The sequence below is a fragment of the Bactrocera dorsalis genome, chromosome 5 (assembly GCF_023373825.1).
Source record: "Bactrocera dorsalis isolate Fly_Bdor chromosome 5, ASM2337382v1, whole genome shotgun sequence".
NCBI lineage: Eukaryota > Metazoa > Arthropoda > Insecta > Diptera > Tephritidae > Bactrocera > Bactrocera dorsalis.
In genome coordinates this window covers 120,771-141,754 of record NC_064307.1, presented here as the reverse complement: position 1 = coordinate 141,754, position 20,984 = coordinate 120,771, and the positions used below count along the sequence as shown (strand labels likewise).

The 20,984-nt window shown below is 34.0% G+C and overlaps 1 protein-coding gene across 33 annotated transcripts in view; it reads right to left on the bottom strand.

Moving 5' to 3' along the window:
- The window catches only part of LOC105232786 (RNA binding protein fox-1 homolog 2), a 103,631-nt gene that overhangs the window by 41,180 nt on the left and 41,467 nt on the right, over nt 1-20,984 (bottom strand). For all 33 annotated transcript variants that reach the window (XR_007422860.1, XR_007422864.1, XR_007422863.1 and 30 more), the window contains one exon: nt 3,264-3,491. Coding sequence is in view for 27 of the 33 variants with exons in the window: in XM_049457721.1 (XP_049313678.1) it covers nt 3,264-3,491 (228 nt within the window). In the remaining 6 variants the exon portion in view is untranslated. The remainder of the gene's footprint in view (nt 1-3,263; nt 3,492-20,984) is intronic.

The following is a 20,984-nucleotide window of genomic DNA, read 5'->3' as shown; positions in this document are numbered from 1 at the left end:
ATATTTTTCATTCAACTTCAACGTTATTGTTTTTGTCATTTTAAGGGGGTATTCTAGTCTAGAAATGCTATTTAACGACATTTTTTAAAGTCCAATAAAAAAAAACTAAGAACATTTTTAGTATCCAATTTTTTATCTGATATTTATTGACATTTTAATAATAGAAAAAAAAAAAAAAAAAAATTTGTGATAATTTGATTAATTGCGGCTTGGGGCGTGGCGGGGGTTGAAAATAAGGGTGCGCCCTTCCTGACACGATTCCAACACTTTGGGTGATCGGAAAAAAAAAGATCAAAATTTTTTAAAAATAGTAAAAATCAAAATTTTTTAATAATCCTAGTTCCAACCATAGAGAGATATAAAAGAACACCAAATTTCAAGTTAATCGGTTCATTAGAACTTGAGAAATCATGTCAGAAGTGTTGAAAATAGTAGTTTCGAGAAAAACGCGATTAAAATTTTGCGTTATACGATATTCGCTCACTAAAATGGCTATAACTTTGAAAATAATTTGAGTTTTGAAAAATGCTTTTAGGGAGATATTTTTGAATATCAAAGCTATCGAAATATGAAAAAAAAAATTTTTTCGATCTTTTCAAATTTCTAGACTACAATACCCCCTTAAGGGATTGTCTCAGTGTGACCCTTCGAAAAGACACTGATTTTCGCGATTATTTTTTTAATGTTAAAATTAACTAATCAGCCCGAATTTTTATAAAATACATACATGACGAACACAAAATGTTTTTTTATGTTTATGTATTGGGTATATAATAGTTATATAAATTGTTGGAATGACACGTAAAAAAAGGACCTGTCTTATGTCCACGATTGCGGTCACAATTTCGGTCTAAAACAAAAATTTCAAAAATATTATTAATCTGTAGGAAAGTCGCTATCGCGCTATGGCAGCACCTATTTCGAATAATAAATTTTGCCAAAAAGTTTTTCTTCAACCCGATATCAATTTCTGCCTGTATGTTTTATGTTTTACTCTAATGCCCGGTTTCGCAGTCCATACTTAAGTTGTGCTTAAGATAAAACTGGAAAATAGTACTGAAAATGGGAGACTTAAGCAGTGCTTAAGTAACAGTTGATTTTTGTTGCGAATTGTTTGAAGTTTCAGTTATTTGTCAAAAGAATAATAAGAAATAAGAAGTTATTGTGAAAAAATATGGAATCGGATTCGGATTTCCACCAGTTCCAATAGGTTCTCAGACTCGCTAGCGGTGAAATTCGGGGTTCTTTTGTTGTTTCCATCCATTTTCAAAATAACTTTCCTCGCAGATTTATGTATTGTCGGTTATAATTTAAATATTTCAAACATATTTTTATGGATGACATTTGTAAAACATATGTTGCCTATAGTGGTGCCATATATCATATTAAAATTTTATAGAAATAAAGCATTGACTGTGAAACGCAAACGATTACTTAGTCTGCAACAATGCTTAGCTAAGATTTTATTTGGGCACAACTTAAGTATGGACTATGAAACCGGGCATAAGAATGCAAGATGCGTTCCAAAGTAATGTTTGAATCTAACCCCCCTGGTGGCGTCATCTATATGTCGACTGGTGCGTTAGAATCTGCTATCTTTATTATTGTCCGGTGAGAATTTCATGACATTTCATCGATTGGAAGTGAAGTTATTTCGTTTTAAGTGTCAGTATACATGTGCTATCGGTGTGAAAATGAGCTTCGAACAAAGAGCCAACATTAAATTTTGTTTTAAAATTGGTAACGCTTTTACCGAAACATTTCAATTGATGAAACAACTTTGTGCGATGATTGCCTATCCCGTAGCAGAGTGCACGAGTGCTTTCAACGTTTTCAAAGCGGTCGTGAGGACATAAATGACGATTAACATGTGGGCCAATTAAAATCTTTGATCACCTGAAATTCCATCGAAACTGTGCATGAATTCATCAATAATCAGCCGAAATCATCATTGAAATTCATGGAAATGGAATTGAACATTTCCAAAACATCGATTTATCGCATTTTGACCGAATATTTGGGCTTACGAAAGGTGTGTGCATAGTTTGTTCCGCACAAATTGACTGACGACAAAAAATTGCTCAGAATCCAACATTCGAAGGATGATTATTTGACCACAAATCACATTTTAACCATTAACCACTCCCCGTATTCACCGTGCGACTTCTTTCTTTTCGGAAAAATGCATTTGCCCATGAAAGGTTGGCATTATGCAGGCGTAGAGACCATTCAAGAGACTAGCACATACTGATTTTGCCGCATAATTTATTTGTTTTTTTTTTTTTAAATCCTGTTTACTTTGGAACGAACCTTGTATGTAAATATTTCCATAAAAATATATGTGCTTGTGACAGCTGCTTTATCGCCGAAATTCCAACCTAAGTAAATAATCAATGGATTTATTTTTTACTAATAGATCATGGGTCATTAATATGAGAGCTTCAAATATTATGATTGTGTACTTTTGTGCACATGTGGCTAGAACATCTTATACTCATTTTCATATGTTATTGTTTCGCTACTTTTTATGGATTTTGGCGAATAAAAATAAAGTAATTAAGAGCAGAGCGAAAAAAAGAAATATAATAGACGAATGATAAGTCACAAAATAACAATAGTAATAACTCAAAAATACTTAAAAATTGTAATGCATGCATTTTCTTAAACCGATTATTATTAAAGAATAATAGTAGCTTTGTGAGTTCCGTTATAACAATCGTCACATTTACGTAACTCATCACATATTTGTAAAAGGCTTCCCTCCTTTATTAGATTATTTTTATGCTTTTACATAAAGAAATATTTAGTAATTCTTAAAGATGGTTTCTATAATTGTCGGAAAAAATAAACAATGTCATGCGCATAACAAATTTATTTATAATACGCGTACATATATACATGTGTATAATCTTTTGTTTTAGACGTTTCGAATAAAATTTTTTAAGTTCAGAATTTTTTAATATTTTTTGTTTCCTTCTACACTGTTGGTTTTTAAAATCGAATACACATACATAGTATGTTTATTTGTAGCTGTGCAAGGTGAATATAAATATTAAAATATTGCGATAGGGTTGGTTAAATGGGCATGCAAATTATCTTAAGAAGATCTTAAATAAAAATGATTCGAAGCATATTTACAGGCGTACTCTAGATCAGCCCTGTGCAATTTGGATTCTCAACAACACATCCACGCAAACTTTTACCGCATATACAGAAACACTCACTTGTGCAATAAGTATTTTTGGATGTGTTTTTGCTCTTACTTTCTTCTGTTGCATATAAAGCTGCACACCAGAAGTTGACGTGGCTGCATTTGTACTTCCTGAGATCTGTGCTCCACTCTCAGTCTTCATTTGTGACACCTGGTCAGCTTTGATGGCCGCAACTCCCATAGATAGATTGTCAGGATTGGCAACGCCTACCTGCGCACCGGTTGATGGGTAGCCAGTAGGAGCGCCTGGAAATGGCGCAACACCGGCCTGCACCACGTGCTGTAAAAATAAGAGCAAAATATTTTTTTTCATTAAACAATATTTGAATTTAGTAGTGACAAAAATGAAACGAAGTAAATAAATCCATCGAATCTGCTTCAGTGTGTGAATGTTTAACATGAGACGGAGACACAAACGCGTTGATTTGTGATAAGCCCAACATTACGTCTAATTTCAGCCAATAAACCTCATTCAGCCAATAAAACACTCATTATAATAGAAATGTGGAATTTAAAACTGATTACCTTTGCATCTTTCCAAACGAACCAATTTGTCTCACATGTACCAAAGGAATATGTTTAACATGTGTTGCGATTGTGTAACTTCACCCCTTGCACGTTTTGTTTTTGGAAAGGGAGTAAGCCTCATTTCTTAATAAATATGTAATGTATAATTGAAATATATACTATTCTTTGAGTACCTTAAATTATTTTTATGATTATAGTTTCGGTAACTTTTTAGATTTTAAATATGTATATTTCTCAAATAAAAATGTTTACAAAAATAATAAATTTGGTGTTTTATTTTTATACTATTGCAGCCTGTTGCTAGAGACTATAATAACTTTGTAGACTTAAAGGTTTGTATCACCTAAAACTAAACGAGTTAGATATAGGGTTATATATATAAAAATGATCCGTCCGTCCGTGCAAGCTGTAACTTGAGTAAAAATTGATATATCTTGATGAAACTTAGTACTCGTATGCGGGTTTCTTAGTACAAAAAAATTACGAGTTCGTAGATGGGCGTAATCGGAAAACTGCCTGTCCCACAAATCGCCGTTAACCGAACACCTATAAAGTGCTTTAATTATGTACTAAATTATAATATAAAACTGTAGTTTGGTATAGAATCACAGTAGCATGGGGCATCTGTGAGCAAAAATTTTTGAATAAGTTGAAATGGCCCCGACCCTTATTTAGTTTAATATACATATCAGCTAAACTACTAAAGCAACAACAACAAAGTTTGCTGAGGGTAAATATTTTAAGACAGTGTGAAAATGGATGAAATCGGAAGATGACCCTGCTCACTCCCCATATAACGGTACTGTTAAAAACTACTAGAAGCCCAATAAATCAAAAACTAATTACGCTAGAGACATTAGAGTTTACCTCCAAGATGGTGTGAGAAGGCTTTATAATTGCCCGATGGGCGTGGCACCGACAAATGTTCGGTGAAATTACATATCTTGGAACCCGACTAATAGATTTCAACTAAACTTAGTACATGGCATGCTTCTCATATTCCTATGTCACAATACGAAAATGGGCAAAAACGCGCCTACATCACCTAATACACAATTTTAAATTACATTTGATTTTTTCACCTACCAGAACACAAATAAAGAATGAATTATAATAAATATAAAACCTTATCACCAAAAATTGTCAAAATTCAACCAAAACTCCAATATCGGGGCCCCTGTGGGCATCCCAAAAAGTGCTTGTGAAAAGTGTTTCGAGGACTGGAAAAATGGTTGTCATAAGTGTATTCCATTTGGTGGGGATTACTTTGAAGGAGACAAAATAAATATTGATGACTAAACTAAATATTTTGTGATTTATTTACAATTTTCGGGTAGTTTTTCATCACAATGTATAGCTTTTACGGAGATGAAAAATTAGGTGAATTTAATGGAAAAAGTATAATATCTAGTTTTTTGGACAATACAATTGTTCACAGTTCACATGAACAAACTAACCCACAAATATGAAATTCATGCAGTGGTATTGCTGTCACATTCTATTACAAAAGTTTCAAATTTGGAAATTTTTGCGACTTTTCTTTTCAACTCTTACCCCATCAAATGTTAGTGATTGACAAGCAAAAAATTCTCCCTCAAGCCAGGCGCTGCAGCTTAACTCTAAGGGGTCGCTACTTTATTTTAGGTTCCCCTACATTTAAGATAGGAGTTTTCGCTTTTTCATTCAAACTAAAATTTGACCAACTAATTTTCGTTTCTCAAAAATAACCATCACATATTCATAAAGTTGGCTTTTCAAACTTTAAAAATTCCAGCGACAAAAATTATTATTCTGAAAATTTTTTTTTATTTTTATTGAAAAAATTCCAAATTTCAAATCACTATGTTTAATCGTCTAATTGAGATAATCAAACTTTGTCGCAGAAATTTTTAAAGGGGATTTTTTGTTTATCTATCACTAACATTTGAGGGGTAAGAGTTCAAAAGAAAACTCAAAAACCCTAGTGGATATGTTATGTTGGGGATAGTGTAATTTGGTGATACTGAGGGAGAAGATCGGCTTAAGCTCTTTCTTAGCCCTTTTATAATCATTATAATGATATTTGTATCCTCAATAGTACTTTACCTATATAGTGATTAGAGAGGTAGACCTATTCCCACAACAGTTACGTTAATGGAATAGACACGGATTTTATCCGGCCAAATGTTGTTATATCAGTGATATAACCAAGTTAGGATCAGTAAGCAGTATTGGAGAGACATACGACATCTTATTACAATTAAACTAATATATTTCTATTAACATAACCTCACGCCAGTCGCAATCGTTCGTACCGTCTCCTAGCAGAAATGTCAATAAGTTATACAGATGCAATTGAAAATTTATAAACTTATATTTACATTGTACATGAGCATTAGCCCTCTAACACAACACAAGCAATAATGAAATTATAAATAGTCTACGTAGTTGAATTGAATATAACTTTCAGTTTGTAGCATAATATTACATAATTTTGCATTTTTGTCACTTTAATTATCAATGAAATAATAACACTGATAGCCTAGTTTGCCAAACATGTAGGTGTAACATACATTCGTAGCAGCCGATGTATGTATGTACATATGAAACCTCTATATCGGCAATGTTTAAAGCTTTTGAACGCACGTCGAAACTCAATTGATTAAATCACGTTTGATTGCGAATTACCCTCTTTGTGTTGGCCTAGTAACTCTGCAACAACACACTAATCGAAATATAATTCCACCGCGCCCTGGAGTCAATTACGAATATTATACGCGTACCGGGGGGGGTGATAAGTGTCACAGAAATTCAAATTCGAAAGAGTATTTCCAATCGTTAAATTTTCAATTGGCGTTTTCGATTTCCATTGGCGTAAGCTACTCATTACCAAGGCACATCACGAGCGCGTTGAATTATTTATTTATTATTTTTGTTGAACCTGCTTGTCTGCTTGTCGACATACATAAAGCGTTGTTAAGTAATTCTATAATTTTCGACTACTCTTTAAGTCGAAGTTCACGACAGTTAACAAACTCGTATACATATAGCACGATTTCAATTTTAAAAACTTATTGAGGACACTCAGGGTTTTCAGGAAAACCATCAACCTATCGCCCCACCATGTTCGTGGCAATCGAAAAACAGGTATTTTGCAACCTTCTGCGACATCTAGCGAATGAAGTATATGAGCTAGGTGGGTCAAGCAAATTGCACCGGGTAGAGGGTCTACAAGGTTTTCAGTTGCATCATCAATCACCCGCCTACCACCACGTTAATTAGAAGCATCAATCACTGAAAAAGGTAATGTCAAAGGGTGCCCGCAGGGTGGATGATCAAAGTCGAATCGAGCATAAATACTCGTGTTGCGTAAATTGGATAATGCGTTCGCCTCGGCTTTAAGCGTCCACTCAGTGAACAGCCCTATGCATATGTATCTTTGAAAATTAGAACCCATTAAATTACCTTTTTAGTTACCACAATACGAAATTTATTAGTTGCGTAAGTTAGCAATCAAAAGGCATTTACAATTTTTTAGAATTTTCAAAGTAATTTAGTTAATTTATTTAAATAACTGACTAATGTAGATAAATGCATACCCGTATAGAAGATTGGCATGTAGTAATACTAGTTGTTCATTAAATACTAGGCGAATAAAAGAATCTCAACACAAAGTGCGAGCACTGCTTACCGCTACAATAATTGTTGCGCTTTTTTGCATGGTACACAATTGTCAGTTACGGATTGTTTATGTTAATGTGCAAGAATGAGCGAAGGGACAAGTGTAGTTGACATACTGAATAACAAGTGTGCATGGCAGCTGGCATTTAATAATTTTTAAACTTTACCGTTCATCACTTATGATCACAACTTGCCACTTGGCAAACGTTGCAGACGCGGCAATTTTTGTCGCCTGGTTAATCGCCATCGTCAGCTCGCTGCCAAAAACCAAAGAACATCACCTCCATTACCACCTCTGCTATCCAACAATAATTTTGAATTAGAAAGGCGCATCATTGCCGCCCCAATGAACTCATGGCTTGTCTGGTGAGGAGGGTACGGGTATATGTACTCTTATATGAATTCTACTAAGCACTTTTAAATACAGCAACAACATAAATCGGAAGCAATTAGCGCCGCATTTGGGCACCACAGCGCGAATATTTGCGCTCAAAGCGTCCATAGCCCATTGCGATCGCTCAGGGCTATCAACTTGGCAGCAAATGGAAATTTATTGTGAACGTGTGAATCGATAAAGATGCAGTGTTGTACATACTGTAGTTGCAGTTGCTGCTGCCAAATATGACGGCAACATAATTAATAAGTTTCACATATTCTCCTTCTCATCACTCAGTTATCTTCAGTTTAGACTAACTAATGGACGATAATGATGCAAATTGTTAAAATACATTTCTTAAGAATGCTGATATTTATGTTTATTTTATTTGTTGAAAATAATTCACGCTTAATTTTATTGTTGATACATATGTATATATGTATGTATACTATTTATATGTTCTTTTATTCAAAATAATAATTTTGATAAATTTCAAAATTTTAATACATACATTTATTTAACTACTTATTTAATTTTGACAACTAAGGAGGGGCTCAGTCAGAAATCACTCTGTCACAATGGTACGCTATTTGTCTACATTTTTTAAATATCTCAATCCGATGTGTTCTTTGATACTTGATTTCTACACTGTAAAGTGGAAGAATCAAATGGAATTTAAAATTGTGATATATGCGAAATAGGCGTCCAATTCACTCATTTTTATAATGCAACATGCTGAGGTCAGAGTAATGTTTTTCGCCAACTTTACCCACATCCATATCCATATCTGAAATTGAAATTTACCAATATTTTCGGTACAGGCATAGGCACTAGGGATATAAGGGAGCTTGAAAAGAATTTTCAATCGTGGTATTCGGATATTTTCATTGGACTTGATTTATTACTGTAAAGTGAAGGATTCCTATCGAATTTTAAATTGTAGTCCATTTCGCCTATTTCCGCAATGTAACTTAAGAATATCGGGAAATAGCTTGAGCCAAATTTTATTGAAATTGGTCGAATCGTTCCTAAGAATTTATACTTGTAGGTAATTCTCACACTGATTCCTATTGAGGCCTTAAGCGTCATATTTTTCCTGATTTCACCCACTTTCACATGAGTATACCTAAGTACATACTCACATTCAAAACAATTTACATTATAAATGTTCGGTCCTATTCGAACATAGCTATTCCATAATTGTTTATGTTAAGGGTTGCCCCAATTATGGTATAACATAATAAAACCAGGCTGAAAATTTCGTATTTGATCAATATTGAAAAAAAACATGCATAGAAAACAGCAAAAAGACCAGAACATCATTTTGGATGACCTAATTTCACTCTGGAGTCCAATCGATCGGAGTCATCCGAGTGGTTTTTATATTTCATGATCGGATGATATATTTTTCAACATCCTTAACCTTGACGATATCGCAATATAGGAAGTTTGAAAGACGAAATCGATATTTAGCGAAATTAAGAAGAATTGTACCATAAAAAATGTGTGTTTCAAAAATAAATTTGTTTTTTTTTTGCTAATACATAAATAATAGTAATTATTTGTTAAAATGAAATATTTTTGTTTTAATATATTTAGCAAAACGCTTTATCAATGAACTCGGTCACGTCAAAAGATGAGCACTTCGACCGGATGCCTCAAATGTAGTGTTAAGAATTGATGAGTTTCGCTAATGCGTCAGAAACGTCAACGTTGCGTTTGACGAGTGTTCAACATATTTGACAGATAGCCAAATTTGAAAAAAACATACGCTTGGTAAAGTAATAGTATTCGAAACAAGTAGGGAAGGGCTAAGTGCGGATGTAGTCAAACATTTTATACTTTAAAATTTACAAGAATCTAAAATGGTACATTATTACACTTATATCGGTGTTCTGCTTGAGACGATTGTCTCATGTCTCTAATTGTCACAATAGTAATTTAGTCACTCTGTTAGTCAGGAGTCTCATTTTGGTATTCTGGCAGATACAGTATAGTAGTATACTGCACAGTGCTATACTCTGGCTGCCAGAATACCAAAATGAGACTCCTGACTCACAGAGAATACCGATATTAACCTCCTTTTTGCACGGTTGACTTGGTCAGTGAATTATTCGTGCAAAAAAATCAGATTTGCTTATAAAATTCACCAACTAGTAGGACCATTTAAAAAATAATCCGTGCAAAAACGAAAAACGTATAAAAAAACTCTTATTTTACATGTAAATCTATCTATTCGTACTGAGAAAATTTACATGGCATTACATGTGCACACATGTATTACTAATAAAAGGAACAAACAAAACATATTATGGGAATGTGTGTCTTCTTTGCCTTTACTTCTTCATACAGCTCACGATAGCACTCCTCTGCTTAATTTAATAGGTGCTGAAATCTTGCGGACCTTTTGTGTTTGGGCCCAAGTTAAGGAAATGATTTTCTATTTCCGTCATCACTTTCAAACTCGTATTACGATAACATGTTCTGAAATATTTAAATCGGTATTATCGTATGAAATTTTGATTTTATTGCGCAATATCATACATATATTGACTCAATTTTACCCATTTTTGATAGAATAGGATGCAGTTTTAACGAAAAAGATTCCCTCTGACTTTTAATAATACATATATACATATCCAAGGTTGACCATACCATACGGTAAAGTGAAAGAATTATATGGAATAGCTAGTAAACATGTTGCCTAACGGTTGAGCTTTCGGCTAAATCATACTCTTCCCTGGTGGTGTTTTGACTTGGTCTATGTCTGCCATATCTGAAGAGTGATTTATCCAAAAGATTGTGTGTCATAGAAGTATTTAGTATTTCGACTGTAAATGTTTGGTTATTTGAGTATATACCATATGAGATAAAGGTCAATTTTTCTTCAAGTTATAGTTTGCACGGACGAAAGGACACAGACAGTTTCAGTCTAATCATTTATATATATGTACATAACTATAGATTTTTCTCGATTTTAATATAAAACAATAAATTAATGGAAGTAAAAATCCAACATACAGTAAAAAACATATTCTAGTTCAGTGCGAAAACTTTACAAAATGCTAGTTATTACGACGTTTTAGTATTTAGTGGGGCCCTATTGGCATCTATAAGTGCTGGAAGACCCCGTGGCATTGATTCTGCTAAATTTGTTAACTTTGCACATGTAATGCTATTCCAAGCTTCTAATATGCGTTCTTTGAATATAGCAGAGCTAAAAATCTGATGCTTTCTAATTCTACGCTTCAAAGTTTCCCAGACGTGTTCAATAATATTCAAATGAGGTGGTGGTTTAATTACCTTGGAGCATAATAAAGCAACCAGTCCTTAACAATTTACGCCGCATAATTCGGATCATTATCTTGATCCAGCCGGAGTCCCAAATTATCTCTCAAAGGTTTCAAATTATCTTCCGACAGATACTTATAAAGGGTGATTTTTTTGAGGTTAGGATTTTCATGCATTAGTATTTGACAGATCACGTGGGATTTCAGACATGGTGTCAAAGAGAAAGATGCTCAGTATGCTTTGACATTTCATCATGAATAGACTTACTAACGAGCAACGCTTGCAAATCATTGAATTTTATTACCAAAATCAGTGTTCGGTTCGAAATGTGTTTATCGACAAATTTTGTTCAGCGATGAGGCTCATTTCTGGTTGAATGGCTACGTAAATAAGCAAAATTGCCGCATTTGGGGTGAAGAGCAACCAGAAGCCGTTCAAGAACTGCCCATGCATCCCGAAAAATGCACTGTTTGGTGTGGTTTGTACGCTGGTGGAATCATTGGACCGTATTTTTTCAAAGATGCTGTTGGACGCAACGTTACGGTGAATGGCGATCGCTATCGTTCGATGCTAACAAACTTTTTGTTGCCAAAAATGGAAGAACTGAACTTGGTTGACATGTGGTTTCAACAAGATGGCGCTACATGCCACACAGCTCGCGATTCTATGGCCATTTTGAGGGAAAACTTCGGACAACAATTCATCTCAAGAAATGGACCCGTAAGTTGGCCACCAAGATCATGCGATTTAACGCCTTTAGACTATTTTTTGTGGGGCTACGTCAAGTCTAAAGTCTACAGAAATAAGCCAGCAACTATTCCAGCTTTGGAAGACAACATTTCCGAAGAAATTCGGGCTATTCCGGCCGAAATGCTCGAAAAAGTTGCCCAAAATTGGACTTTCCGAATGGACCACCTAAGACGCAGCCGCGGTCAACATTTAAATGAAATTATCTTCAAAAAGTAAATGTCATGAACCAATCTAACGTTTCAAATAAAGAACCGATGAGATTTTGCAAATTTTATGCGTTTTTTTTTTTAAAAAAAAGTTATCAAGCTCTTAAAAAATCACCCTTTACTTATAAAGGTTCATATTACCTTCAATAAAGGCTAACTTTCCAACTCTAGAGGCCGCAACAGCTCCCAAAACCATTACGCCGCCGCCGCCGTGCTTCACAGTTAATACTATGTTCTTCGGTTCAAGCGCAGTATTAGTTTTCCTCTGACTCTAGCTCTTTTATAGCTACCAAAAATGTTGAAATAAGACTCATCTGTAAATAATTTTTTTCCCCAAAAATGCATCTCCTTTTTTTTAACGAGTTCTAGAAGTTTCCGAATTTTTGAGAAATAGGTGGTTTCTTCCGTATTTTTCTACTGTGGAACCAGTTATTGTTTAAAGTTCTTTGTATAGTTCTTGCATGAATACTCTTTTGTGACGTATTTGCTATGTGTTAGGCTAATTTTGGAGCATTTACTTTTGGTTTTGTCTACTTCTTTGAGAAAGAGACCGACGTCTCTACGATATATGTAGTTTTTCTTGCATAAATTTATTTTTTCAAATTAAATAATGGATTTTTTTGGTTCATTGTTATTAGAATAAATATTAGAATAAAACTGCGTCAACACTTTTTGTACTCTCATATCAATGAAAATGAGTGGTGTAAGTAGACTTTGTCCACCACTGTATGTATTGTTGAAAATTTGTATACATATTACTAAAACGAATAAATAAATACTTACAACTTATCCTAACTTGTCATTTGAAACTCGAAAATTTCGATGCTGCCTTTACATGTACATTTTTTGACAAAAGAGAGGCCCATAGACAATATCGCATCGATGAGACGGTTATTATTTTGTTTCGATTTTACTTGTACGTTTTTTTCCAAGGGAGCGCACTTAAAGATCCCAACAGATATTACGATTAGGCTATTATGCCGTTACGTCTATATTCAATTAAATTTAAGTGGATAACCTAACAGTTGTTTTCTAACTAGTTGTTTTTGGAGAAATTGTTCAGGAAGAAAGCATAATTAAGTAATATATGTACTTCTGTGGGGTTTTTCAGTTGATTTTACTTAAGGATTAATTTGATTTGATAAGTACGGCTTTAATTTGCGTATAGATGTATATTCGATCGTGATTGTTTATTACAATTAGCTTTCGTAAAATATATCCACTTTAAGGACTTGTGTACCTTGTTTTGAGTGACAACAACACAGCTTTTCAGACGATTTAAAATGTAATTCTATGCTTATGAAAAAAAAAACAGAAAAATGTACTGAATTTGGTACAAGGGCATATAAGCGTTCACGTTTCTGCGAGTACCAAAATAAACAGTTGGTACAGTGAAATGAAATCGAATAGTTAGCTAACTTCATGGTCTACTAACTGCGGTATACCAAGTTTTTATTTTTATTGTTGCGTTTACGAAATATACTCTTTGATATTTTGTGATGGTAGCAATAAATGAAATCAAATAATTTATATGAAATTTGTTTCCTAAAATACTCACAAAGAATAAAACTATTTACATTTGATGTGAATATCACCAACTTCCTGCAATTGTTTTGAGACGTCGTGTTACCAATTCCCTGTGAATACACATACACATTTACACATATACATACGTATGGCCAGTATGCTGGCAAAAATGTATTTTTCCAATTGTTACGCACTGAATGCAATGAAGCTAAACATATTAAATTACTCCACCAAATCTAGGGAGAAAGATATGAAGAGCCTCGACGACGAAACGCATCATTCGTCACATTACGTCATATCAACTGGACAGTCGTTACCTTCAAATCAGTCTTAACGACGATCAGTATTAACAAACGGAAAGAGTAGCATATCGAATGCAAAGCAACAACGAAAGTATGGTCAATGAAACATAAGATCTGGCGCTGATGTAAGAATGGCGCCAACACTAAAAGTAATATCAGAGCAGTATACGTACATTATGTCGAAACAAAAGCTAAACTTTTTGAATATTAAAATGCAAAAATTTCCAAAAGAAATGTGTTTTCGTACTCAGCGAGAATGGAATTTGACAAAGTGACAAATTATGTTGGCATCGCTGTCTTTTCAAAAATGTTATTACGTCTGTTAACTCACTCAATTATTCACATGGCCTAAAAAATTAATTGAAATCTTTTCAAACCGCTGTGTACGCAAGTTCATAAAAATTCGTTATAAAACGAAGAAAGTCTTCTCACTTTTATGACTTATAACAACAAAACCAATCGGAATTTAAATGTAATGTACGAGGTATGTTCAAACAGTATCGCGAATCGTAACTGACAGTTTTCTTCGATTGCAGGGGCGTGGTGCATCATGAGTTCTTGCCACAAGGAAGAACGGTCAATAAGGAATATTACCTGCAAGTTATGCGCAATTTGAGCGAAGCAATCCGCCAGAACCGCCCGGATTTGTGGAAGAACAAAAATTGGCTATGGCACCACGATAACGCACCTGCTCACACACATCGTTGCTTGTGCGGGACTTTTTGGCCAAAAACAACACACTAATGATGCCGCAGCCACCGTATTCCCCAGATCTGGCCCCTGTGAGTTTTTCTTGTTCCCTAAACTGAAAAGGCTCATGAAAGGACGACGTTACGGTTCTCTTGACGAGTTAAAGACGGCATCGAAGGAGGAGCTGAAGAAGATAAAAAAAATGATTTTTCGAAGTGCTTCGAAGATTGGAAAAACCGTTGGCACAGGTGTATAATAATAAATATTTTTATTTCTTTTTTTATTTTATAATTATTTATACAATATAATATTTATTATATAAAAACATGAAATCGCAACAAAATAGACATGAATAAATAAATAATTTTTGAAAAAACACAAAATTCGCGATACTTTTTGAACACACCTCATATTATATAGGACATAGTTTAGAAACTTACAAACTTTTCAAAAATTGTATCCATTTTTGAAGCGTTTACTAAAAATTCAAATAATGTAAATAATGTAATGTAATAATGTAAAATAATGTAATGCGATTTCCTATAAACCGCTCATATTGGTTATTTAAATATAATATATATAATAAAGATATGAAAACAAATGAAATTTGATTGGAAAGTAAAATATGCCAAACTAATTATGTAATGCATGAATTTTTTGTGAAAATTTGTGGCTTGCCATATCTGTAACTGAGGCTACAGACCTTTGCGATGCAAGTATACTAGAAAATATCCAGCACAATATGAAAATGTTCCAAAAACAGACTACTTAATAGTTTCTCCGTATATAAATTAAATTTTCAATTATTTACTATACATATATATGTACATATGTATTATACGAATACGTGGCATAATGTTGGCATGGGTTTTGTGGTGCCATAAGGACCTCTGGCATGGCTAAAAACAACAAACGAAAGTAGATCGGTGGCCTTTGCCAAAAATGTAATGTAAATTAATTTGATGCAGCGAAACAACAACAAAACGTCAAAGGCGACATTTGTAGATTATCCGTCAACGAAATCTATGTGTTGTGAAATAACAGAACAAAAAAATCTAATAGCTAATTGAAAAGTTTCAGCTTTTATTGCAAAATGTAATGCTATATTTATATTATATATTATTATTATATTTATATTAATTCTGACTTCATTGGGTTTTGCGAAATTCATGCCCATGTTTATTTATAAAAGTTCCCATGATCCCTCTCACCTTTGTATATTTCATATTATGTATATCACAAGTAAAATTTCCATTCATCCATTCCGTCCATTGTACTCCGTGCAACACGTTGGAAGACTATAAAAATCATCAAATGTGCGCCGTGAACCTCGTATCAATACATTGAGGTCTCAGAGATTAAAAATCAAACCCGAATATCAAAATTATGGAATGAAAATAGTTATGCTACATAATTGTAATATAACGGGTGATTTTTTTGAGGTTAGGATTTTCATGCATTAGTATTTGACAGATCACGTGGGATTTCAGACATGGTGTCAAAGAGAAAGATGCTCAGTATGCTTTGACATTTCATCATGAATAGACTTACTAACGAGCAACGCTTGCAAATCATTGAATTTTATTACCAAAATCAGTGTTCGGTTCGAAATGTGTTTGTTCGACAAATTTTGTTCAGCGATGAGGCTCATTTCTGGTTGAATGGCTACGTAAATAAGCAAAATTGCCGCATTTGGGGTGAAGAGCAACCAGAAGCCGTTCAAGAACTGCCCATGCATCCCGAAAAATGCACTGTTTGGTGTGGTTTGTACGCTGGTGGAATCATTGGACCGTATTTTTTCAAAGATGCTGTTGGACGCAACGTTACGGTGAATGGCGATCGCTATCGTTCGATGCTAACAAACTTTTTGTTGCCAAAAATGGAAGAACTGAACTTGGTTGACATGTGGTTTCAACAAGATGGCGCTACATGCCACACAGCTCGCGATTCTATGGCCATTTTGAGGGAAAACTTCGGACAACAATTCATCTCAAGAAATGGACCCGTAAGTTGGCCACCAAGATCATGCGATTTAACGCCTTTAGACTATTTTTTGTGGGGCTACGTCAAGTCTAAAGTCTACAGAAATAAGCCAGTAACTATTCCAGCTTTGGAAGACAACATTTCCGAAGAAATTCGGGCTATTCCGGCCGAAATGCTCGAAAAAGTTGCAAAAATTTGGACTTTCCGAATGGACCACCTAAGACGCAGCCGCGGTCAACATTTAAATGAAATTATCTTCAAAAAGTAAATGTCATGAACCAATCTAACGTTTCAAATAAAGAACCGATGAGATTTTGCAAATTTTATGCGTTTTTTTTTTTAAAAAAGTTATCAAGCTCTTAAAAAATCACTCTTTATCTCTCGCTTTTCTTGCGACAATCTTGTTCCTTTGCATTTTACTGTTTCCTAATTTCTCGTAAATTTTTCAATTTAGCTAATTTATGAGTTTTAAGAAACATTTTGCGAATAATGCCAATAATAACAGTAATGGACGCCGGTCTTCACTATGCTAAGTGCAATGAAGACATTAAAGCGTGGGAAATATACGATATGGCTTCCGTGCATAAAATGTACATGCTTGTAAAACATAAATGCTGTTGGCTAAGAGATAGATATTCAAAGCAATATAAAGAGGCCTTGACGCCGACTTACACTACTATTAGAGTACTAGTAACTGGACACTGGTGCTTTGATATCGGTGGATCCAAGTTGAGGTCCTTTTTTCAATAGCCTTTTTTGACAGATTACTTGTCAAGCTGACATGTTATTTTTGTTCAACTTTATTACGAAAATTCACGTCCTGCTAAGAAGGAGTTTCGCTCTGCTTAAAGGACTGACTGCATTATTTGTGCAGAAAAATGTGCCAAGGAGACGAATACCAAAAGACAAACAAAATTTAGAAACAATTAATCAAATGTCTAAAGACATGTTTTAGAGTCATTTCAGAATGCAAATATCAACATTCGAGGTAAGAATTGTTATTTCGTTATTTAAAATAAATTATTATTACACCATTTTCCATAAAATGGCTACTGGACGTCACGGAGTCCCGTTGAAGAAGTTTCTTTATATGACAATATGGAAGCTTTCCAATCAGAAGAGCTTTCACGAAGTAAACGACCGCTTTAGTATTAGAATGGACGCTTGTTACAGAGGCTTTATTCAGTGCATACAACTGATTTCAACGCAGAAGCACATTATAGCATTTCCAACTACTGAGCACAGCAGAATAAGAGTTATGGAAGCTTTTGAGTCTTGCCGATCACACCCATTCCCATGTCTTTTGGGATGTATTGATGGGATACATATAAAAATCCTTCAGCAGTTGAAAGATGCTGTTAGCTCCTACAACCAAAAGGCGATTTATCTACATACGTTTTCATAGGCTCGCCTGGTCGGCGCCACGACCCAGCAGTGGGGTCAACTTGCCCATTGAAGCGAGCAACTGCAAATGGCTTGATTACATTTCCTCTAAAATGCCATTCGCTTGGTGTATCCTTTAGAAACTTATTCTAATGGTAGCTTACAAGGACAATGGGTTCCTAACTGAAGCCCAAACAACATATAATAACATTTTCAGTTCGATTGTGTGGAGCAAGCATTTGGCTTACTAGAAGAGAAGTTCAGAATACTAAATTTTTTAGAAATCCACGACGTTAACTTGGCGAAGAATGTTATTATGTATTGTTTTTGCTTCATAACATTACAATATAACACGAAAGAACTCCTATGGCGTGGTTATAGAGAAACTGCCTACATTAGCACGCTTCCTGCTCCTGGAAACCAACGAAGCGAAGCAAGAGAAAGGGAAAGGCTTGCTACTTTGTTGTCAGCTTGGCTTAATAAAGTTTTCTTTGAATTATATATATACATTAAATAAATTTATTTAATTTAATGAATACATTTGGTTAGACCACAAAACTTATTAAATACTAAAAAATTTGAAATAGATATAGGGCGCAGATCAAAGTCACGTAATCACTTAAGTATTTAGTGAAAGTAGAGCACCGCGCAGGTTTTAATTGCACGACTTTCGCGAAATTCGTCTTGGAGTGATCTACGACTGAATTCACCATACCATTGATAAATACTGGCCCTTGATAAAGCTTCATCCTCAAAAAATTAATTGTTGCTAAAATATAATCGCGTGAAAATATTCGAAATTTAATTCCATTTTTGGTCGAGATTAAGTTATTGTAAACAAAACAAATAGCGCTCGTATGTCAAAACGTTCTGAGTATACCGTCAAAAATATCAAACTTTACGCTAAATTGTAAGCTTTCCGGCAAAGTACCTATACTAAGTTTTCATATTATTAACTTTTTAAGCTGACTATTTTTTTGAGGAGATTTATCTAGTAACTGTCAAATTTTTTTATAACACAGTTTAGGATAGATAAATAGTCTGATTTCTCATTAGGTCACGAAAAACATCACGTCAACTGCTAGAGACGCTTATCTGTTGTGATGTCGAGAACTCCTAGCTGTGGATCAAAAAGACCATCGCATACCGACAAAACGCCAAGAGCTACATATAAATTTATTGAGGCGACTACTAATATAAATTTCACCCAATTCGTTGGGTTAGAAAAAAGTAAGGCAACCAAGACGCTTTAACATTAATCTGGCGAAAATGTCTAGTTGTTTAGTATTTTTTTTTTTTAATCTGATATACTACTTGTATGCAACTTTAAGAGGCTGGAAAAAACAGAAAGTGTCCCTAAAATTATATATCGTAGAGCTAAAAAGCATCAACTATCCATACTTTCATTTAAATCACAAATTTACCTAAAGACATCCTTAAGGAAAGTGAAAACATCATGTGTGGTTAAATAATAAATTTAAAATTTTTAAATTCGTGATATCTTTCGAATGAAATGACCGAATCGAATAATTCATTAAGTTATTTTATTAAGTATTCAGCCGTCTTGTTTATGAAGTAATTAATTCTGACAAAGATTTTTTGATGAAATCTGACGTAGTCTGGCTGAACCCCACAATGACCCAATTTAACTGTAGCTTTGTATATGCTTCCCTTTAGACACATTGGTCACTTGTCGTCGCTTTTTTATATACCTGCACTTTCACAAATTGTTTATAAACTTTGATTTTTTATTCATACAAATCGACTCTTTACAACTCTATCGATACAACAAAACATTGCATGCTTATTCAATTAGGAAAAGCGGACTTCATCAAACTTAAAGTGGGTGCAATTACCTTACCGGTTTTTATATCCAGTATTATATGTAGCATGTACAACACCCAAAAATAAATCTACAGTTAAAAAGATACAAGTAAAATGAAAAACATGTGGAGTAAACGCTCCTGTAAATTGGGTGTAGCTACTTTTCGGAAATTTTTTCTTGAATGCGTTCCGCTACAATTCTTCAACTCTTGTTGTTCGTGAAACGTATGTAATTTGCTATGCTAGCTTATTCTTGGTGCGATTATTTTTAGAGCATAGGGGTTTCTTGGAAAATGTATGGAAATCAAATGCCAGCAAGTGGGACGTTCGTCTTTACCATGACTTCTTCTAGCACTTTAGTATCTTTTGTAAATTCACTTCGAAATGCACTTACGCTTTATCAGGTGCATTATTTCTGATGCGTTGGCAATTACGTAAGTATATTCAATTTTATGTATTGATTTCAAAATACTCAAATCGGAGTGCATTTCTCTTGTTTGTTAGTGTAAATTTTTACAGAGCTATGTAGATATTTATGATTATATGTGTGCACATAAATATAGAAAAGCAAAACGAATGCGAAATGAAGTTAAGAGAGACATAGTTTACTTTTTTTACAGTAACTTTAAAAGTTTGCCTTAAAATTTAATGGCAGTTAACAACGATAGAGGCAGAATATTATTGGAATTAAGGACTAAATTGGAATTTTCAAACAAAAAATTTAATATCTTGCAAATAGAAATCTACGTATTAGAAAAGGAAATTAGGAAAAGTATGTGGGTATCCGTTAATATGTTTGGCGTTCTATTAGAGAGTCGCAAACACCCATTATTCACCTATCGAATAAGCTAGCCATATATTTTTTTAATCTGCTATACTTCGGGACGGTTAACTCTTTTGAGTGCTTTTCCATTCCTTAATGGAAATGATTATTGTAAATCAGGTTGCAACTTTGTAAGAGCTTACTATCTCTGTACTATTATATTTGTTAAATTAAAAATTTTACAATGGAAAATAGTTTGCCTCATTTTAGTGTTTTTTTAGTTATTATTTTCTTCTTCAACGAATCAACGTGGCCGAATAGATGCAAATAAAGGGAGAAAATAATACGATACAATCTACACATATGTACATGGATGTGAAAATGTGAACAAAATAAAATCTCAATTAATTTGACCTCGAGTGTCAATTTAAACTGATTAAGAAGAGTCGCATGGAATGAAGGTTCACTTTTTGTGTTTGCGAAATGAGCG